The 24,190-nt window shown below is 38.9% G+C and overlaps 1 protein-coding gene across 3 annotated transcripts in view; it reads left to right on the top strand.

Annotated features, from left to right (window-relative positions):
• Nucleotides 1-24,190, top strand: part of cadm1a (cell adhesion molecule 1a) — a gene marked incomplete at its 3' end in the record, with an annotated part of 423,559 nt that overhangs the window by 276,065 nt on the left and 123,304 nt on the right. For all 3 annotated transcript variants that reach the window (XM_080509140.1, XM_080509139.1, XM_080509141.1), the window contains exon 2: nt 12,538-12,555. In XM_080509140.1, coding sequence (XP_080365266.1) covers nt 12,538-12,555 — 18 coding nt within the window. The remainder of the gene's footprint in view (nt 1-12,537; nt 12,556-24,190) is intronic.

Genomic DNA, 24,190 nt, shown 5'->3' with positions numbered 1-24,190 from the left:
GCATTCTGGAATACTACATTGTGACATGTAGATTTTGCTTCTTCACAGTAATATAATTTTGTCCTTGACATTTTTACTGATGCATCTAATGTACTTTCTTGCTTCGTTAAAAGGTTGTCTTTTTTCTTTTAAGGTAATAGCTTCTTTTCACTGGTGATGGTTTTCATTTGGACCTGTAACTGGACCTGTACCTGACTCAGCTCACTCCAAGCTTCTTTCCATCTACTTATTTATGCCCTGTCGTTGACACACCGCTTATATCTGTACCCCTAAACTGAGCACTTGTCGACTCTGAACTGTGAAATAGTTTCCAGTATCCTCTTATTACTTTTAATTGAATATTAGATGCTTATTTGTTATCTGCAGGCCTCCTATAAGGTCCCAAGACTTTAATTTGTCATAGTCACACATAAATTGGCATGAATGATGTGCAGTTCTCTAAACATGTGTCAACATTTTGGAAATGAAACATTGGCGTCATTTAGGTAAGTCGGAGTAGTTACAGTGTCGGATGGGAGGAGACAGCCATCTTGAAATTTCTGATGCAGCCAGATGATTATCTCAAACTGTCTTTGGTCATAAGACCGTGGACTTCCTTCACTCTGCATCATAAGGCCACAGTTTCTTGCCCAAGACCAGCATATTTTGTCATGTGCACTAGTCATTTGTCAGCCCAGAATCCAACTTTGTATAGCTGCATGTAAATTTGCCTTTTCCCTTGAACAATAGGCTCCGGAGATTGCACCAATGAAATATCCATGAGGTCATTAAACTAGTTTCATGAGATAGTGCTGTGTGTTTTCAATAAGCAGGACAGTATGTCAGAGACGTCAAAGCTTTGCCATGCGAAATGAAATTAGCCCATCTTTGTCAGAGAGTTGTGGGAACAAACTTGTGTGTACTTTGTGAACTGTGTGTTTCCTTTTGTTCTGGCGCTGATACAATTCTGGCTTATCTCCTGGCTTTTCTTTCTTTTTTTATCATTCTGTTTATCCTACTGTACAGCTATATCCACATTCTGAGTGACTGAGCTAATTGTTCCTGCTCATGCATTTTCCACAGATTCAATTATACGCCACTCTGAGCATCCTGAAAAAAAGAAGGAAAAAAATTAGGGTGGGAAAAGAGGGGAATGTTTGTCTGAAAGTGTGGGAGAATGAAAAATGAAAAGGTAAAAAGTGAAGGGGAGCTTGAGAAGGTCAGATATAAGAGAGGGGAAAGTTGAGAGATGAAGGAGGAGGATGAGAGCCAAGTAGAAGCAGGAAGGATAAATTAGAGAGGGGAGTAAGAGCAGTCCCTTGAGTCATATATTTATGTGAGGGGAAAGTCGGCTCACTGGAGTGTACACTGTAATGGCACCCCCTCTGTATAATGATTGGCGCTGACCTCCCAAATAAGAGGATTAGTTTGTGCCTGAGCTGGCCAGAAATAATGGACCTCACCTTAGCTTAGCTGCAGCTTGACACAGCAGAAAATAGGTTGGGAAATAGGAATACCTCAGCAGCAGGAGACTTGCCTCAACCTCATTCATCTGCATCACCATTGTGTCAAATTGGACATGCATTCCTGCATATCTGCCAGGTTCACAAACAGATGGCAGGAGCGTGGCGGTGCTAGACCCATGTGTCGTTAAAAAAAAAATGTAGTAGACATGATGGAAATAGGAGGGTGCAGACTGTAATACTGTATGTTTCAGTAATTTATTTCTCTTCCCCTTTAATGAGCAGCACAATGAGTTACTGTTTCTGTTATTTACATGCTAGGTTGTCTACAGGAAATGAGCTCTTGTTATTGTAGCTTTCGGTCACGCAGTGACAGGGCAAGTCTTCTGCTCGGAAGAATATTGTGGCTCTGCAGTGAATGTTGTGGCTAATGTCTGACTGCAGGGCATGCTCTCCTTTTGTGTGCTCTGAACCAGCAGGATTAAAGCATCCATCTTGCTCTCCCACTTCTCCTAATGGTATTAGGAAAAGGGTGGATAGGTTTCAGTATTCCGTTAAGGAATATCTGATATGGGCACTGGCTGATTCAATTAAGTAAAAAGCAAGGTAGGAGGGAATGAGTACTGGTGTAATAGCCTTTGAGCTGCAGACCTCAAAGTGGGCCATTTTAATCTGGAGAACTCCTGCACCACCACCCCCTACTTTTCAAAATACATATATTATATACTCATTACCAAAGGACTGTGAGGGGCTACGTTTGCATGCAGTTTCTGCATCGATGGAAACTCTTTTTTGGGGGGGGGCTTTTTTTTTTTTATTCAGCGATGTGAATGGAAACATTTCAAATCTGACACGACATCCAGTGATTCATGACTGTTTGCTACGATAGGCTCCAGCCTTTTGTGTCCTGCAGCAGGATAAGCAGATCAAATGAATCTGACTGAAGCATGGACTTTGAAAGCATTTACCAAAGTTCAACACAGGAAGTGTTTCTGAATCTGAACAAGAAGCTGGCATTTTGTTTTCTGTTACTCTAACAAGCTGATTCTCAAAAAGGTAGTAGACAGTAACCAGTTTGTATTAAATTTACAACATAACTTATTTTGTGGTGGACACTGTCCAAAGACTGCCCTACTTATCCTTCTTATCCTATTGTAAGCTATAATAGATCCCAGCTCCCCATGACTCATAGTTGGATAAAGCTTGTTTAGAAGATGGACTAATAGATGTAAATTAAACAGTCGTTTTGCAAAGGGGGCGGCTTCACTCTTAATGATATAGTGATGGGTTTCATTCATGACCAAGTCATAGTAGGCTGCATGAAGGGAAGATTGTTGAATTGGTTGTGCGAACCTCATAAAGCCTTACAGATAAATGTAACACCCTCCAAAAGGTGTGATCTGTGACCTTCTGAGGGTTTAAACAATTTGTTGAAGCTTGACAGGTTGAACAGCCTTGTACACTAAAGCTGAGTGACTTTTCGAAGAGTTACAAGTACAGCCAGTTACAAGACCACAAGATGGACTCAAGATGACTTGGATTTTCTTAATTGTCCTCCAGGTTGCCATGAATGTGGTTGTCAAATGCATTTGTTATCAATGTTATTGTAAAATTCATCCTGAAAGTTAAATCTAGACTACCTATTTCTGTGGCTATTCACCCCCCCCCCCCCCAAAAAAAAAATGTCTGAAACAATATTGTGCCTTATGGTGGCATATGTGAAATATGCAACGTTGTGAAGATACTTGTCAGGGCGTTTCTCGCATACACAGTTTTCTGGCTGTGAACAAGCTACACGTGAAAGTGAAAAACAGACATGGCAGTTTGTTATGTCGGCTTTGACCAACTCGTAGAGCTAAAAAATAAAAAGATTTCTGATTTCAGTCTTCTGTTGTGTGAAAAACTTTGTCACACATTGTCTAAATGCATAATTGTGAGCGGTTTAATGCCAGATGGGACACCCTCCACCCACCAACCCACATGTTTGTGAGATCACCATGTGATGAAATGTCTGACCTTTTCATCTTTTGTTTATAATAACCACTTTTCTCGCCCACTTAAGGTTACATTTTTACAGGCATGAAAAGTTGCCTCTGTGTTGAAGCTAAAACTGAAGACTCCTATATTGAATGGAAAGTATTTCGGACCAGAAGAGTGAGTTTACCTGACGTCTTCACCTCTTTTACAGTCGAATGCCTCCAAATAGATTTCTAATGCATTACGCTTAAGACTTTCAATGTGGGTTGGGAGCAGAAAAACCCAAATCAGTTTCTTGACTTCTTCCCCTTCATGCAGCTCAGTGGTCAGGTTATCATACTGCCGTTTGGTGTCTTCACACCACCAAGTCCCTCTGCTGTCTGGAGCCATTGGGTTTCCATTACCACAAATCCATTCCACTCATTTAAAATTAATGGCCGTGGACCTTCTTTGACCCCAGAGACGAGCTACAGCAAGTCGTTTTCTTTGGAACACCTTAAGGATTAGATTTCCCTCCCCTCTTATCAATCCATCAGCATACCTTGTTTGGCCATGGTAATATTTGAGTGGTCACTGGAAAAGTGTTTCTTTTTTTTTGTTTTTTGTTTTTCCTCTATACCCGTTCTATTTATTTGTTTGCATAAGCTTTTTCATTGCAAATGTTCATAAGTGTTAATGATTTTGATATTGTAATATCTAAGCTACTTTGTACAGAATTACATTTTAGGTCATGAAAGCTTTTTATTCCATGAACCGTGTATAACTTTTAATCATTTTCTATACATCTTCGATATCAGATATATTCAATCAACACACGCAACAAGTAGGCAACACTTTGGAGAGCTGGCCTACACACTCGGGCAATTTGGAGTCACCAGCACTCTGGTGTAGCCAGAGGAAACATATATATGCACATGCAAACTCCACAGGGAAAAGTTACAAACCGCAGCTTCACCATTAGGCGAGAGTTTTAACCCACTGCACCAACATGCAGCCATCGCCATGTTCAGGAATAACACACAATTCCCTCGGCAAACTGGTTTCAATTGAGGTGTTGACATGGTCTGTACAAGTATGTCATGTTGCACAGTCTTTTTCAGCAGAAGCAAATTCAATACATTTCTGCCAATGCTAAAGACCACTGCTAAGGTTAATTCTACTCGCTATTTCTGCTTGTGTGTGTGCGTGTGTGTGTGTGTGTGTGTGTGTGTGTGTGTGTGTGTGTGTGTGTGTGTGTGTGTGTGTGTGTGTGTGTGTGTGTGTGTGTGTGTGTGTGTGTGTGTGTGTGTGTGTTATTTTAGCCATTCCTCCCAATACACACATCTCACACACACGTATTCATCACAATAGCGTTACACACAGAACAGCATCACCTAATCTGGCTCAAGGTCTTTTCCTTTGCTGTGTAAAGGTCAGTATATATGAGGGACACAATGAAAAAGCCTTTCTTTTTTCTCTCTCTCCAGTGTTGTTGTAATGAGCATGACAAATTTCTCTGTGTGAATAACCTGTGCCATATTATTTTCCTTTCTATGGCAGCTGGATGGAAATATTGACAATAGTGGCTCTAATGAAATGAAGCTTATCCACATCCGAGAGCTGCTTTCGTCCTACATTTTCACTGCTAAGTGTACACAATCAGCCAGATGGTACTGTACGCACACACTCCAGAATGTAAAAATTCACTCGTAAAAAGGGGCCCTCGCTGCATAATTTTACACTCGTAAAGGCTGAGCTGTATTATGTTTACTTATTTCTTTTTTTTTTTTTTCTTTTTTTGGGCTGCTCCTATCCACCGTGAAAAAGCAGGGGTATCTTTTCAAAGTCATAAGATGCCCGAGTCAATCTGTTCATCCCACCGACTCCCCTCCCCTCCTCCACGACTTGGTGAATGGTGAAGTAGGGGTGAGAATGGAGGATGTTGGGGACATTACCCCAGGCCTCTTTTACCTCTCTGCCCCGAGGACAGAACCAATGGTGGTTGAGGGAGGAGGGGAGGTTTTTTTTCTCAGCCTTATCAGCAGGACAGCACCCAGCGCTCTAATCACTGGGTTCCAGAGACAGCCGAAGGTAGAGGAAGAGCGGATGGATGCGCAACATCCAAGGAGAGGGAGGAAAAAGAGTGTAGGAAGTAGAGAAATGCTATGTTTATACATTTTAGGTTACATCGAATGACAGCTACTTTCCAGGCCGATGCATAACTTGACTAGAAATCCTTTCGGTGGGAAGAGACGAGTGCAGATTTTGTCCCACTCCACTTCATTGGTGATGAAATATAGAGACCTCAATGTTGCGTCACAAGTCTCTCGGCAAAAACAGCAGGTGCCATCTTGAAAGGAGCCTTAAGAGAAGGTTAAAAAAAAATATTTTAAAGGTAGGGACTGTCAGAGTTAAGGTCAGCTAATTAATTAGACGATTACGAATGGCTTCAAATTAATGCCACAGTGACTTAGTAACCTGACATAAAGCTGACTCTATTAACCCCCGTCTTAATTTAGAATTCCTTAACATGAACTCATTGGGTAAATGACAGGTTCTGTTTTTATAGTGTTAATTGAAAATGGATTCAAACACGATTGATTGATTAAAAAAAAAAAATTCCCAAAGCACAAATGTTTCAGATTCAATTGAAAATGGCGGCGAATGTCAACAAACTATAGTCATCCTTAATGGCCTTAATGGAGAACCCACAATGTCCACTTTCACAGCTGGAATATCAACTTACGAGACAAAGTAACAGATATTTGACATTAATTTGTAACTACCACCACTGTGTCTACTTATTTTAACTGCATCTGTGCTCGGAGTCGGCCGTTGCCATGACATGTCTTGATCTGTCACGTGAGTTACTCGCATAAGGTCATATGAGTTGACCTGTGCTGGTAGATTCTGATGTTTAGAGCGATTATGTATCTGGATTGAGAGAGAGCCAAGCAGTGTCACGTGCACTTTCTGTGAGTATTGCATTGGGCTGTAGCGAAATGTGTAATGGACTTAATTAATCTGCACTTGTGGTGTAAATTGGAAACCAACCAATCACTTGCAAGGCGCTCTGTGGTCTTACTTGAGTCTCTGGATTGTTTAGACTGTATGGCCCTATTAACTTGAATTAATTGGTTTGTTTTTGTACCAACACATCCTTCAAGACTGAACACATAGTTTGTTGCTGCCCTGCTGATCAACCCCTCTTTGATATTATGAACCCCATCTCGAGAACAATGACATTCCTCAGAAGTCTATGAACATCTATAATTGGAATGCTTCCCCTTTCTTTTCATGCATAGAAATACAAGTAAAAGATATTATATTCAATATATTTACACAAAACATTAGCAGTTTTCAATTTACATCGAAACAAGTAATAAATCAACATCATGCTATTTTTCGTGATGTTTCCCGGTGCAAAATCCAGTGAAAAGTTGAGAATGCTATGGGTACTTTGATTTTGATGCTACTAGAACTACTTAAATTTAACATGTTTTTTTTCTTTGCTTGTTTTTTTTAACAATTTGGAAGGTCGTACCGTGAGCTGAGTTGGCCCTTCTGGCAGTTTGTTTTGGCCTGCAGGCCGTATGTCTGACACATCCTGTTGAAATTATGTGTCGTCACCCAGAACATTTTTGCTTTAAGTAGTGAGCATGACTTTAAACATTGTTATCTTAAATCAAACGACAACGTTTTTCTTAACGTGATCATGTAATTCTGGTATATGAACCGAAATGGGCTTTTAATCCTTATGCCGGCCAGTAAAACTACTGTTGAGTTGTCTTTGTTCCTCCTCGACTGTTTCGTGTCACTGATATGGTTGTGATAGAAGGTCGGCACATAAATAAACCCTCTGTTGCTTTCTTAGTGAATGGAATCATTGCATCGTGGCAATTCTGTCTGATATACGGAGTGTTGTAAATATCGGTGAATTTGTATCAATAGGGATTACAAAGCTATGTGGAGATCAGGCGATGTCCCACTATGTTGTTTTTGAGTAGTGTAAGAGTTTTAAATCGCAGTCATTCAACTGTTTTGAAGGACACACATCAGAAGGTAAAAATCCAGTTCATATTAAATAATCCTGATTCCCTGCCGACTATGTGGATGTGGCAGTAAATAAAAGATTCATATTTAGTTCAGGTATGGGCATTTTTTTTGCCCCCCCTGATCGAGCACATAGTGTTCCATTCTCCACACTTGATTTTGTGCCGTGACCGGTTTAAAAGCAAGACAATAGGATTGGTGGTATTGATAATTAGTTTTTAATGTGCCACACTCATCATGTCCAATTTCATGCCCCTTAGGCAGCTGATCACAGATTTAATCAACACATTATTGCTTGCTATACTTAAACCGACTGCAGGGAGGCTTTCTGTGTGTGTGTGTGTGTGTGTGTGTGTGTGTGTGTGTGTGTGTGTGTGTGTGTGTGTGTGTGTGTGTGTGTGTGTGTGTGTGTGTGTGTGTGTGTGTGTGTGTGTGTGTGTGTGTGTGTGTGTGTGTGTGTGTGTGTGCGCGCGCGCAGTAGGAGTGTGAAGGGGACAGCGTTGGTGTGTGTTTGCGTGATCGGGTAGCGAGCAAGAGAGGTTGTCAGCATGTGCATCCATCCCGACAACGTCCCTCTTTGATAGACATCGAATGTGTGTTCCAGGCCATTAACCGAGAGCCGCGTTTGAAGATGACGTGCTTGGAAGCGTGTGGTCGTGCTGTGTCGAAGGAAGCCATTGTTATTGTGCTTCCAGTGAAGAGCAGAGTGTCCAGGCCTCCCTCACCTGATGAATACAGATGAAAGCAGGGCCGTTGCACCACCCGCCTCCACCGCTCTTATAACATCATGCACCTTTGCACTTTTGTTATGAGCGTTTGTTTCTTTGTGTAGATGTACATGTTGCAAGCACTCTTCATTAAATCCCTCACTGCTGACTTTGGGAAGTTTTTCATGTACTAATAAGTATTTTGGATTTTTTTCAGGCTACATTCAGTTCAATGCCTAATAAAAAACATAATATATGCCAATCATGTAAAAAAAAAATGTTTTTATCTAAAAAAATCCAATAACAGAATAACTTGCCAATAGTATAAATAACATAGTTGATCCATCATCATAGATTCATGTTGCCAATCATGGAATAAGTTATTACATCATTGAAATACCCCAGAAATTGCCCTTCCTAAACATAATAACTGCAGCCGATGAAGATGAATCAGTAGGTAGCCACATAAGGCAGTGCTTAGAAGGGAGCTGGTGGGGTCGAGGGTCTTGCTCAGGGTAAGCATGCACCGATCCACATTTTTTCACTAACGATCCGATCCCGATACCTGAATTTGGATATCTACCTATACTGATACTATTCCAATACCAGAGCTCTGTTTCCTTTACTATTATTTTAATAGCTGTTCCACCAGGTGGCCCATTAATGCATTTTTACATGCAAGGGTATATGCAATGCACCACTCTCTCAATTATCATTGAAATTTAGTATACATTTGTATACTAGCATGATTACATTCAGAATGGCCAAAATTATCCTTGTTTGTTAAAATAAGAACTATGTTATCTGTGTGTGGCGGGGGTGGGGGTTATAATACTGTTCACATAACATTTCGTTAAAGTTTATTTGTAGCTTATCACTTCTATTTCCCAAATGCCTAAATTACAACAAATAATGTAAGTTCTCATTTTGGCATTCTAAACCTTTCTTCTTCTTCTTTTTATTGTTTTTGCAGAATGATGATCTGTTTATTCCATGCTAAATGTACCCAAATTGATGAAGATTAAATCATAATGCCTTTGTTATGATTATACTTTTTTTTTTTTTTTTGCCTAAATATATTCCAGATACTATACTTGTATTTGAGTAAAGTAGTTGAGCTGGTATTTCCACTTCTTTGAAAAACTTTCTGGTACATGTTGATGTCCAGAGAGTATAGACTCTCAGCACCTCTGGATATTTAAGGTCACGGTTCAAGGATTCTTGTGACACTTGTTTCTGGCAGCATGTAGTCAAAATATATTTTGCCCGAACATTTTGGTCTGGGATATTTGACCTTTCTGGTCAAAGTTGGCAGCGGGAATTCAGACGTTGGTTTATTTATTTATTTATTTTTTGGTGCACAAAGTTGCTGGGTGGTGCAGAGCACAAACAAGTCAATGCAGTGAACTACTCCCTGTGAAAGATTGAGTTGCTCATCAGGCATTTTACCTTTTTACATCATATTGTCAGAGTTTATCTCAGTGTAGTGGTTTGCATGCTTGCCTCGCAGTGAAAAGCTCTACATTCACTATAAACAATGTGGCTTTGATCCTGATTAGCTTTTGGTTAATTCAGACCAGTATTCTTTATTATTCAAAGATCCCTGTAGTGATTTATCTTGTCAAATGAAGGTTTTGCCAGAGTTGGTCAAATTTGAACCCTGTTGTTCTTGCGGGCACCTTTCTGCTTGGGTTTACTCTTTAATGAGACCCTCTCAAGTTTGACTTGACCACTGCCCACTACTATAATAAGTCGTCAGACTACCTGGGGGACAACAGACGAAGAATGCGAAAATCGGACAACTGGAGCCAGAAAGAGTCGTGAAAGTGTTTATCTTGAACCAGTTAGCTCTCTGGCTGTGAGTCGAATGCAGAGAGAGATGTTGGGAGGTTGTGGAGGCCTTCATTAAATGCAGCTCAGGCCTTGGTGAAACTCTGGTTAACGTCCCTATCATCTCTGGAGTGGTCCAGTGTCTCGCTCTCTGTCCGAATGGCTCATGTTTAATGCATCTGTGCAGTTCTTGTCATTTAACCTCACCTCTGGAGGTTGGGGTTCAGCGTGGGATAGTGCGGGGGGGGGGGGGGGGGGGGGGGGGTGGGCTCCCACAAGACCCAGAAGGGGCAAAGCGGCCATGCAGTTATTCTTTGCCCGCGCTCCATTTGCTTAACATGGGGAGAGCTGCTCCATGTCTGGCCTATTGCTGAGTAATATCCCCGTGGTTAACCCCCGCTTGCACCCCACACCCCATCACGCTGCATGAACCTGAACTTGGAGGGTGGTCCGGGTTGAATATGTGGCTCTGGGAAGCAGTTTGTAACTCCTCTCTACGTGTGTCTGTGGCTGAATCCTGAAGCAGGGGGGGCGGCGTGCTGAGACAGTCAGTGACTCTGCAGTTTACTTTTTTTGTGTGTGTGTGTGTATGTGTGTGTGTATGAATTTGTTGCTTTTGTAAAAGATTTACAGGTGAGATTGAGGATGGTCGAATTCAAGCTCATCAAAAACGGAACAAGTATTTCTCTCTTTCTTTCTTTTTTTTTTTTTTTATTATTACTTGTTATTTTTCTGTTTGCTTGATGGACTAAGAGTTACATGTCCAGGGATTTACATGAAGCAAATGAGTTGCAATTCCAAAATCTCTTTTTGCCCAAACATGACTGTGTAACAGGATAGAGCTGAGCTGAAAGTCTCCTCTTTGTTTGACTTGATCTTCATGCTGCATTTTCTCCAGATTCCCCCCCTACTTACATGCAAAGACGGCCTCCCTCTCTCGTTTCTCCCTCACACGCGCACCCACTCAGGCTCTGCCTCGCTTTTTCTCGCTCTGGATAATGGTAATTAGAATATCACCATGATTGAAATTTGGCAAAAGTTGAAGAGGAAATAGGGTTGCTAATCAAAAGCTGCCTTGTAGCTGGAATCCTGATGCTTACTTGGCTGCAAAATCTTCTTCAACGACGGGGGCCTCGGCGGATGCCAGACTGTACACCGAGGGCCAACCGTGCTCCTTCCCTGCGAGTGCTGGATTTCATGCAGATGTCCCATTTTAGGTTGATTTAGCCGATGTAGCTTGGTTTGAATGCATTCATTTCAAAAGTGAGTGTTTTGTTATTTTGTAGCTGACTGGGAGCAACAGTCAATGCATTGAAATTATGCATACAGTATGTTTGCTGTTGCTCATACACTGCATATACATTTACATATCCGGTTAAGGCTTTTTAGTATGGAGATGAGTAGCTACCAAAGGGCATGGTGTCTGAATATTTTCCATCAATGATCCTCCTTTCTCTTAACTATGACTTTAAAAAAAAAAAAAGGGGAAAAAAATGGAAGACTGTCTATCAAGGAAGGTGAGGAGGAAAAAACAAAAGATTGAAAAGCTAAATGTGAGAGAATTTTTGCCTCGCAGAGCAAAGAACAGATCAATTTGACAATGTGTTGTGAAACCTTTTGCATCATATTGTGATAAAAGTATGTTAAAACATTCTATGTTTGTTTTTTAAGCAGTGACATTGTGTCAAAATCTCACCACAATCCAGTTATTCAATTTTAAGTGGAATTGTTACAAATATTGTGTTGGCGTGTTTCAGTGGTAAAACTAACCACGAATCAACAGTTAAAAGTAAATTTTTTCGATGTATATTTTAACTTTTTAAAGGTGTTTGGTTTTTTTTGTCTCTCCAATTATCCCACTATCTCTCTCCCTTCATTGCAATCACATGCATACGTTTCAAATTATGTAGATTAAGGGATTGTGCCATTTAGCGACTTCTAGCGACTTTCGAACAGTGAGAATACCCAGGTTTGAGTCCAGATTAAAGATGATAACATTTCCATGTTTGCCCTGTTCCTGTTTTAGTTCGAGTTATCATGTTGGAACCAGTCTGACTAAGATATTGTGTTTGTGCATGGGATTATGAGCTCTGCTGTTGCTTGGCTGGATTTGGATACTTCCTGCAGTTTCTGGTGGTTGCTTAGTAACCTCCCACTCTTTCTTTCGTGTAATTTCCTTGTATAATGCACTGTTTTCCTCATCTGAATCCATTCATGTTGGGATCATCCAAACAGGCAAAGGAGGAATTTCAGTGTTTTACTCTCTTCGTAGCTTCTTTAAGCAACAGAAGAACTCAAAAGTATAGTTTGGCTTTTGAAACTTTTCCACAAGAACTTTGAACTTTACTTGGAGCAGCATGAGGAACTTTCATTTGCCTCCTTACCTGACCTGACTTCTCCTGTACTTGACCAGCATGAACTTCTGTGCACGGCCAAATGAGCTCAATCAACTTTAAATTGGGCTGTGGATGCTAACCTCCCTTTTCCTGTTTTTCTTTTGCTTTTTCTCCCTTCCCTCGCTTCTATCCAACAACCCTCCTACAACACAGGAGCTGCACAGGAACCAGGTAAGCCCCTCCCCTTGTTTTGTATTTCCTTCGCCTCGCCACAAATCCTGTCACCATACTACAGCTTCCTCTGTACACTCTCTCATATTCAGATTTCTGTCCTTTCCACTCTGTGGATCTCCACAGTCCATTTGTTTCAGATCTCATCCTGCTGACTAATGCAACTTTAACTGCTTACCAGTGGTTCTTGACAGCAGTAACTGTAATGTAGTGACATCTGCACCGTGTTTTCATTCTTTCTTTGCAGAAAAATGCACTGTAAACTTTGCTTGTTTGTCCTTCAGATGTTCCGAATTATTCGAAAAGGTCAAGATTATTTACACTGGCTACTATTTGCAGTTAACTGAGCACTTAGCAACACAGCGTCCACAATTTAAAGACATCTGCACTGTGATGTTGGCCCCTACAGGGCATCAAATTCTGTTTTTACACTTTCAGATCTGATGAAGAAGCTCAAACGTAGTTGTGGTCAGTCATATCTTGCCAGTAAAAATATATATTGTGGTTTAAAATGATTACCGGATGTTTTTCTTTGGTCATTTTAATAAGATCTAAATGTTTTGTAGTGGTTTTTATTCATAAAAATGTGCGTACATTAACATTTGACCTTCCATGCATTTGTCACGGAATATATAGATTGTTTCACAAGAAATTACAGCAATAATGTTAAATGTTCCCGTAATTTCATTAACCCCTTGGATTGCGAACCCAGTATACCCAATGTTTTCATATATTTCACTATATGCATATTGTACCTCCTTTTTTGACTATTGCATATATTTCAGATTTATTACACAAAATAGGAAATATTTTAAGCTGTTTTAAATTGTATTTTTCTTCATTTTACATTATGAATGATATTGTCATCATGAAGAAAGATATTTTTATAATATCAAGATAAGTTATTTTTAACATGTTTTTTTTATTTTACTTTACTATCAACCAAATCTCATAACTCCCAATAAGATTCCCTTTCTCTTTTATTTATTTATTTTCAATTATGCAGGTGTCAACACTTTTACAGAGTCGCTATGCTGTTCCTGTCAAACTCCAAAATAATCCATAAATGCAATTTAGAATTGAGGCACGAGTTGTATTTTTGGGAATACTATTGTTAGTTTTTTTGATTTCTGCTTGGCAGCTTGCAGTAGATCCAACTGCAATAACTGCAAACAACGAACATCCACGTTCCACTCTATGCATGGTGCACATGGTCCCAGTCAAATCAGGAATGTTATCATCGTTACTGCTGTAGTTCTAACTTCAATAAGCTTGTGCAACTTTTTGGGATCACCCACATGATTTAATGCAACCCAAAATATAACAAATCAAAGAACAAATTCAACATTCAGGGGATTATTTTCACCTGTCTGGCTGATCTATGGAGGTTAGTGGTAGCTGTACCTTTCAGCATGCCTGTTATTTCAGTGAAACTTCAGCAACACCTCATTATGTTAGATAATCTACTCAGCTCTCCTCTCCACACACAGCAGGAGCAACTATTGTAAATCAGCTCGAATGTGCAGCAAAGTACAGTTGTATACAATAAATATATTGTTAGCTTAGTGTGAACAGTTTCTCTCGTGTGTTCAATCAAAAGTGGAATTTATTCGAACTTGAGAGCCTTCATGTTTAGAGTTATGCATGTTCTCAGACTTTCTCACCAAACAACAAAGTCTTTAACAAATTAATTGAAACAAATAGATAACAAACAAAGGAAAATCATCCTCACCTGATGGTCAGATTAAATTTTAACTTCAAAGCTGCACGAAACACTAAAATAAAATGTGTTATTCTAATTTATATTGGTGCCTATGAAAGCTCATTAAAAGAAAGAGATCTACTGATGTTTACTGATGTTTGAACTGGTCAGATCACGAATCAATCAACCAGCAATTAAAATCAAAATCAAAGAGCAGGGAAAAAATTATGATTTGTACATGAAATATTTATTTTATATTTTATATTAAATATTGTTGTGCTTATGGTCTCATCCCCATCATTTAAAAAAAGATATAACATTTAAGTTATACAATGTAAGGATGCTTATTAACTTCCTCAATATATAGAGTTTGGCTGGCAATCCTAAAATACATTTGTGTTTGCGTGTGTGTTAACCTAGTGTTACATTTAAGAACCAAACACGAATGCATAAAAACTATTTCAATCCAAACGTATTGGTTTCTACACAGCTATGATTTGCTTTTATTACCAAAAAATGGTCACCTTTCTGAAGGGAGCGTGTCTGCTGTAAATCAAGACATGCTCTAAATCCCCCCCCCCCGTCTCTCCTCCCCCTTCAAACCTTTTAATCCAATTAGCAGTGGCGGGTGACAGTTTTTTATATGTACATTAATTACAATTGAAGAGCAGGAGATCCTCCCTTGGGGATGATTGGATGCAGCCCAGTCCTTCACAGTCTCTATCGCTCTTTCAGGCCGATCATACCCCCCCCCCCCCCCAAAAAAAATAAAAAAGTCAACAACACACAAAGTGACAATCATCTTATTTGACTTTAAAGTGAATTGTGTGTTTTCATCCTGGAAACACTTTGACCGTGTTGTTTCATCTTCTCAATGTTTTCTCCAGTCGTCACAATTAAGGGGATATTTGACACGTTGGGTTTGGGACGCTCTAATAAGCCGTCTTCACGCCGGCTTCAGGTTCGCCTCAGATGTGTTTCTGTTGCGTTGTGTTGCATGGACGCTGATGGTGGGTGTGCCAAATGAGTGTGTAAGCTGCCAAATCTACTTCGCTTTACCCTTTTGAACTATTTGCCAGTGATTGCAATACTTCAGGGTTCAAAGACAGAAATGAGAAAGAAGAAAAGAAAAAAAAAAGGCACGTTGCTGTACTGACAGAACCCCCCCCGATAAAGATTTTCAGGTTTTGTTTGAAAAACATTTGTAGAGCAAGGGTTTTTTTGTTTTTTTTGGGGAGGGGCGTTAATCCAGTCACAGGCATTAATGTTGATAGTTGCAAAGTGAAACTATACATATGAATTTAGGCATTTGGATTTGATTACTCCTTATTTGCCTTAATTATAGAATAACTGATCTGTGTTTAAAAAAAAATAATAATTATTGCGAAATGCACAATAACTTCAAGGGAAATGAAATGTAACAGGAAGATGAAAAATAAAGCCCAAAATATAAAAAAACAAGTTGCTATAACTGTAATATATTGGTATTTTCTAGTAACTCGTGAAATAACTAAGTAGTCACTTGTCACATCACCTCCAGTCACCTCACAATGAAAAGACCCTCCGCGAGCAAGAGTAAACCAGTTCTAAAAAAAAAGAAATTTTCAGATTGAAAGAAAACATTGAAAGGCAGTTTAAAAAAAAAAAAGACAAAACATTTCTCACTGTCCGAGGTCGCAGTGTTTCCTGAGCTGACCCACCACAACAAGACAAGGGCCCATTTCTCCCCGCATGGACGACTCGTGTGTTTGCTCTGTACGCCAATCAATAGAGCGGCGGACGTGAGATGGATGGAGGTGAGCTGAGGGATGCTGCAGTTAAACACAAGGAATCTTATCCATGTGTGCACAGACCAGCCCTTTAAACACACACACACACACACACACACGCGCGAGCACAGAAAGTGGCTCGGATTAATGACGGAATCAATCACACGCACGATGTTTGCTTGTCGTCCCGTATACTTTACTTTCATAACACAGGTTCAATTTCCCAAGCTACTGAAGCTCTATCAGCGTTTCTTCAGAATATGTATTCAGCAAGGTCATTTCTCATTGCACCAAAAATTTCCTTGCTACCAGGATGTCTTTGCTGTTGAAATGTCAATAGTCCCCAGTTCAATGCGTTGCAATCTACATGTGTCAATACGTGAGCTGCTTCAAGACGCAGCTCCTTCATTGAACAGACTTCTTTTTTTTTTCAGGTTGACTGCCATTGTCAGATTTCATTCAGCTAATAACTCTACACAAATCTTACTGGTAAAAAAAATAAATAAATTTTTTCTCCTTTTTTTTTTTTAATCTAATGACATTTCTGGCATAACAGATAAACTGGTCAAGGTCAATATTTTCCAGTTTAGCAAATATATGAAAAGTATCCAACTCTGTTCTGCCTTTTCATTATGACAAGAGGGTGAGAGGAAGCACAATCAATAAAATGTAGAAGCCACAAGACCTGCATGCTATTAAAAAAATAATAAATAAATATGAGTGAAATTCCAGTTTACAGGGAGCAGAGAGGTTGGACCCCTTTTGCTCTTTGTCTCAATAAAACTGTTAATGAGGACTGCTTGATTTACTTGGGATACATGAAAAATGGCAAATATATTTTATTGTGTTTTTTATCTATTTACTGATAAATGTCATCACTCTTTTGAAAAATGACTGTAGTGTGACATAATATTTCATATGGCTTCTAAACACCATTATAGGACACTATGACTCCACAAACGTCCTATATTAATGCATGTCTGTTTTAATAAACAGGTTTTGCATGCACAAGCGGTGTAGTAGATTGCACTCTTGCTTCCGAGTGACAAAACTCCTGGTTTGATCCAGATTGCAGAGTTTGCATGTTTGTCCTGTGTATGCATTGGGTTTTGAGGTTGAGTGGTTTGGAAGTGCCTTTGCCTATAGTCAACTGGGATTGGATCCAGTGGTACAGAAGATGAATGAAATCATGTCAGGCCAGACGACTTCACACAGGAGTGAGAAGCAGCAGGAGGGAACATGTGATACTTCAAAATATATTGCAGCTCGGTGGGCGTTAATGAAGCCACAGATAGACAACTTTAGAGGTCTCAATGACAGACCCTTGCGTTTTCTTCAATCAGTGTTAGACTGTACAGTGTCAGAGTTTGCACAGCCTGAGATCTGCTTTTGACGGCGTCAGGAATTTCACAATCACCGCACAATGCAACGGCTGCATGAAGGGAGAGCTGCTGACATCCAATGCTGATTTCCAAGAGAAGCGATGGACCACATTCACATTCTCCATTGTACTGAGATTTAACCCTGCACATAAATGCTACTTTAAAAAAAAAAAACCCACTCAATTCTCTATTAGTTTAATTTCCTTCTCCGTAGATCATATACATTCAATGCAGTGTCCTCAGTGTTGTAATTTCCAGCATTGTTGGAGAAAGTATCTTTTGAAATGACTAATGATTATTGTGCAAATGAGTTTATTTCAAGGTTAAAAAAAGAAATATATGTCAAACTCATGTTATACAATTACTGCTTTCTATGAAATTAGCTTCCGTGACAACCCAACTACCTCAATGTGATCTTCTATTGGAGAGAATGGAGAGAATGAGTATTATTTTTGTAAATGAATCAAAGCTGCACATTAACACATCCAAGCGAGAATACAGGCGTGACCCCTCAAGAAACATATTAAAAACAAGAAACAGCTTTGAGTTTTGAATGCAATCATTTAATTTGAGGAAGTTATTATTAGATAACCAATCGGAGCACTATGTCAAATACTTTGATGATTTATGCTGTAAATCCTGATGATTGTGTCCCGTTTTCCACAGGGTTAAAATCCTAGATGACCTTTTCAATCAGTGTAGATTACTGCCTGCTCCCAGGTTGTCTTAGTGTAAAGAAAGCCCTCCACCGCCCTCTGCCATGGGCGGATTTTGTCTGCACATTTGCATGCATACAAGACTTCAGGAATATTATTAACCATAACACCACTAACACTTCTTTTATTGCATCACCTCGGTCCCCTGGACCCTTTCCGCTCAGACCCCGAAGGAGGGGCTTTGCTGTGATCTGAACCGATATACCGAGAACACGACAGAATTTCTACGCGTGAACTTTGACCGCAGACACGTCTCGATCATTAAGGAGAATGGCACAGTTGTTCCAGCAGCCCGTTATTCTAATTAATCTGTCATAAGACAGACGCGATTTCATGACGACGCCTGTTTAAAGTAATTATCTTTGACATTATCACATAAATAGACATTTGTTTCGCTCGCTCATGTTCACCATCTGATAAAACCAGCGAGTGCTCCAACTTAAATGTCACATCAGCACAGTCACTACGGTATTTAGACACAGTGCACACGGCACTGACTAAAAACTGCACAATGTTACCGTACCACTACAAATAAAGCACGAAAGATATTTACAGAAAGTGCTTCTCAGATTATCAATATTGCAATTTTTTGTATTAAAACCTTTTTCTCAAGTAAATGTTTTTGTTTTCTTTTTAATTTAAGTGATCTAACAGTTTCAGTTGATTTCAGATGGTCTGGAAGTTGTTTCCAACCTCAAGCCAGTCGAGTATCTTCAGAAAACTGCGAGTCCATTGAGGTCACCTCAGCCTAAAAGAGTTAATAATGATAGTTTTGTATAATTCGGCTTCAGTCTGTGATACTTTGTGGCAAGATTAAATATTAATTATTCCATTACCAGATGTAATAATGTGTACTTTCTCAATAGTGAGTTGCACTGTCGGTTTATGATGATTAAATTATTTTTCTTAATTGAATCATCATGAAGTAATGAATGACTGTGAGCCGCCGCTGACAGCTCAGTCACTCACAGCAGACAGCCTGAGAGCAAAAGTAAACCGCAACTGAAAACAGCACCTTTTTTTTTTGTTTTCCTGGAAAAAACTTGTCATGGACAAAAATGCTCTTTCGAATAAGAGTGTACTAAAAAAAAACTTACATAGAAGGTCGAATACCCATGTCAAGGAAAAAGCACCAAGTTAGTGAAACTAATAAAGTAAAAATATGCGATTTTCTTAATTTACTCAAATACTAAACTGAAATCACAATATATTGTTATTGTGATGCCCTGTTTGTCATAAATCCAACAATTTAATCAGTAGAATATGATTTACATAGTTTTCTCAGTTAGAAAAAAAAGTGTAAAAGAACCAATTAAAATAATAATTAAACAACAAATGGTGACTCATAGAGGTTGCAACAAGAATAGAAATATAGATATTTGTAATTGTGGGGAGTATATAAAGACTTGAAAAGAAAATCTACTCAACTACTGTAATGAAGTACAAATATGTGGATGGCGAGTTTTAATAGAAGCATACTTTTCCCAGTTATGTCTATACTCCTAACATACATTATATAAAGCAAAAGGTGTCTCGTACCTTTTTTTTATAGTGACAACTGATTTAAAAATAAGTAGAACATCAGCTTGTTAAAAATGATGTATAATGTTCTCCAATAGTGTATTATTATGACAATTACCAATAAAATATAGATGTATAAAATCCTTAAATCAGTCAGTTTGTATGTTAAAGTAATCTAAAATGTATTCAATTGAATTCAATGACACGGTTTGAGATCCACCTGCATGAAAATATCCTCTAAAAACGATATTCACTCATGCTTGTCAATTAAGAGAAATATTCAAAACAATAAACCCCATAAAAAAGAGCAATTGGGGACTATTTTGAATGGAGTTGTCAAAAAGGACAAAAAATTAAATCACTATGGAATACATGTCGCGTTGATTTACATTCTGGTCAAATGAATAAATAAAAATGAATAAAAGAAAATTGGATCAAAGATAATACTTTTAGATAAACCCATTTTACAGCTGGTGTTTTTGTTGTGTACTTTGTTCATTATATGAAATGCCCTGAAGCATGATGAAAACAAAAAAACAAACCAACGGCTTTTCCCAACTGGTGTAAAGTAAAGTGATGGCAGCGTAGCAGTGATGTGGCTGCAAAGTCTACTTTGTGAGATATTTGTCTCATAATGGAAGGAGTGAAAGTAGAGCGGCGAAACCCTCAAGAGAAACATAACTTTTGAGCAAATGTACTCGGAACAGAATAGCAAACAGGACTTACAGTGATGGAGTATCGACTGCTTCTCACAGCTGCCTGTTAGAAACTGGAGAGCCCGAATATCAAACCCCGGCGGACGGTCATACCGACTTCTGCGAGCATGAGCATTTGCACTGGTTTTAGCCTCCACTAAGCCGTGGTATGCAGAAAAGAAGTTGTTGGTAGGTTTAACATTCACCTTGAATACAATGATATGCTTGCACTGTTAAAAAGGACTCTTAATGCAGAGAACCATTACAGATACTTGCAGTAGAACGGGATCAGTTTAACATTCTCTGACTCTTTGTTTGGAGGTTATAGCATTACACTAGAAATAAAAACTCATTGCAAGTGCTTTATCTATCTATCAAGCATACAGTTTGTTGATCAGAACTTGTCTAAGTTCAACAGCATTGGCGTTGAAACCATACATCTTTATTGACCGCCGTCGGAAAACTTCTCTGCGTTTTAGCCGTCTTATACGTGCTCGGGCTGTACAGTTTAGGCCAAAGATCATATTTAGTGACTCTAAAATAGCTGGTCGGTGTAAATGTACGTCGCCGTTTGTCTGAATTGAATTACCGTGACTATTGAGCACACCGGAATATAAGCCGCACCCACAAAATTTTAAAAGGACAAAGAAATGTCTGAGTTACATGATGCACCTGAATGCATCAACCATGTATGGCATGAAGCTCGTTAACACTTAAAAAAACAGGGTCTTCCGAAGCAGGGTTCAAAGCATTTAAGAAAAAAAAAAAAAAAGTAGCGGCTTATTGTCTGGAAAGTACGGTGAGCAGTCTAGACTCTAGAGGATGGAGAAGTGGATGTCAAAAAGAGCAATACATTTAAAACGTATATTCCTTCCATTTCAACTCGCAATATAAAGAACCAGCAAATTGGAACCAAACAGAATGTCATTATACATTTTAAAAAAGAATGTATTTTTAAATCTCATTCCGTTGCCAAATTATTGAAAAGTGACTAATACCTCAAATGAAAAAGCTGCTTCCATGTGTTTTCTGAGCGTTTCATCGAAAATAGTGTTATTCTATCTGGTTTTTACTCATTGCTCTTGCTGTCTTATTAATTGTAGCAGCCATATTTGAGGGGCTTAACAGTTCCGGAAGCACCAAATGTCACTAATGCTGCTTTGCAGTATGTCTGGGACACCTGAGCTGAGCCACGCCGTGAGCAAATGAGCAATCACAGCTGCGGTGGATGCACAGCACCACAAATTTTGCCAACAGATCGGCTGTGCCAAGGGTTTATTAGTTTGCAAAAAGTTGCATTTACCAACTCACTAAATCCATTCACTCCTCTTTCCATTTGTTAAAATGCTGAACCTGTCCTGTACTGTGGCTACAGAAAACCCTTGGGGCATGAAGTTTACATACAAAGAATGTAATGCCGGAGCTTCATTTGGGCTGGGGAAGACAGTTTGTCCTCCTTCTGTGAGCTGGTCAGTGTCCCTGTAGTGCTTCCTGCTGACACCCCCAGTCTGGTGTGAATGTGGGATACAGTCAGCATACAGAAGTGGGCCTGCAAAGCCAAATAGGACTCTCTAATATCCGGATGTTCAGAATGACATTCAGAATGATTCAGGGTTCCTCTAATTAACTGACTGTAAACTGTTTCAACAATTTTCATTCGCATTGGCAGGATGGTGTCATTAATATTAATATCAAATATATATGTTTTTTTTCCGTTTAAGTGAAGCTCAACTTCTTTATGGCTGTTATCAATTTTACAGACCAGCAAAACAAAAAGTCAAAATTGGATTTGATTGCAAATGAAATATCTTGATTTACTAAGATCCAGCATAAAATATGTTAAATTGTATGAAAGTGGATTGCACATCCAGTTTCTATACATTTTGTAGGTCAAAATATCAAACAAAACAAACAAACAAAAAAAAGGCAAAAAAGAAGGTGATCTGTTACAAGGTTAGTTTCAAATGTCTTATTATGAATAACAGTGCTCTTTCTCTTGTCCCCTGAGTTACACCAGGTATGATTTGGCCTGTTTCTTTCTTCTTCTTTTTTTATTTTTTAATGATAATTGCATTTTTTGTGAATTAATTTGATCAAACACATTTTCTTTTTTACATTTTATAATTCCATTTCGTTTTTTTGTTTAGTTGTTGTTGTTTTTTGTTTTGTTTTGGTTTGCGTCAGTGGGTCCTCTGGACTTATTTCTGGATCATGACACTCTTTTGGCTGTTGTTTATTTGATAGTTAGATTGCATTGCGGGGCGTTTTTACAGCTTTCTAGGAGAGACACCTTTGTCATGAGTTGTTTGTCACTTGTCGCGGCCCCCGAAGAGTAAACCTGCTTCACCCAGCATGTGTCAGGAGTTGATGGTGAGATATCCCCTTTCTGCTTTCTTACGCTGTTCTGCAGCTGCCTGACTCGACATAATATCCACATGACTGGCTGCACATTTCAAATGGTTCAGTCCGGATGCACACAGCAGCACCACAGTACAAACTCTTTCTCACTTGTACGTCTTTGTATGCTAAAACATCCTTTAAATCATAAGCTTGTGCCCTTTTACAAAAAAGAAAATGCTTTAAAGGCAACTTTAGAACGTCGTTTTTGATTCTTGACTGAAATGAAAGTAGAACCAAGCTGCTAATTCAATGAGAAATAGCTTGAATAGGGACTAGTTTTATTTTTAGGGACGGAGATTATAATAATAATTGAAGGTGTGTCATTATTATTACAGTATTAGGAAGAAATTGTGGCTTGTAACAGATTCACTTGTGCGAAAAGGCTGAAATAGATCGGAGATTCTTATCGGTAATGATTCCCAATGATTAACAAAATTTAAAAAAAGAAAAGGTTGGTGTTCATTTTTTCAGTTCCTTAATAATATTATCATTTCTTCAGTTCTGCCCAGATTCAGGAAACTTCTATGATAATACCAGCTTCATTTTTAATTAAGGTTTTAATAAGGTTTGGACCCATTTCAGATTTGCTAATCAGCCGGAGAAGCAGGGGGTCGGTGTAATTTGTACTATATGCAGCTTTTAAGGACTGTGAGCGAATATGGCACCGTTCCTTGGGATTTTTTTTTTTTGTCTCTCCATAGCAGTTATGAAACAAAACTGTCAGTTATGCTAAATGATCCTGTTGAAATCCACACTCTGGCCAAAGAAGTGACAAATTCAATCAAACATTCAAAGTGTTTTTTCTTTACTATATAAATTGTTGTCTGCAGTGGCTGGATTGTGTTAACCACAGTCTCTTTCATTGAAGAGAGCAGCAGAGATTTCAGACGGAGACAAATGATGAGATGGTTTCAAACACTTTGAGTTGAAATTGTAAAAATGCTATATTTTTCTTATGGCAGCCACATAAAGTATGACTTGAGACATTTTAGGCCTCATTTACTAAGATCGTGTTTCAGGACTTGAGCGAAATAGTTTTTTTCTTGTAGATGCCAACTTAGGAAAGTAATTCTCATGTAATCACTATTAGTTGGCATGACTTATGATGTTGCGGGGACACATTAGATCATTAGTTAAGTTCAGTCAGTTCAAGGAAGATGTTCTAAAAGCAGAATGATAGCAACTGGCCTTGGCCTTGGTCTTGGTCTTATCTTGGTCTCTGGTTAGTTGATCTTCACTGCAACATTCATGCTGATACATCACTGTCACTGTAGATGCAGGCAAATGTTAATGTTACTTTGCTCGCAAAATGACTTGTAAAGCATGATTTAGCTGCCTCGACTTCAGTATAGGAATTTGTAAGGAATTTCTGAATTTGTACCATTGACACAACTACGTACTCTAAAGCTAACAGTTACTTCGACAGAAGGATACAAAGAAATTGGCTTCA

Source organism: Blennius ocellaris (assembly GCF_963422515.1).
Source record: "Blennius ocellaris genome assembly, chromosome: 14".
Classification (NCBI taxonomy): domain Eukaryota; kingdom Metazoa; phylum Chordata; class Actinopteri; order Blenniiformes; family Blenniidae; genus Blennius; species Blennius ocellaris.
This window is presented reverse-complemented; position numbering and strand designations above follow the sequence as displayed.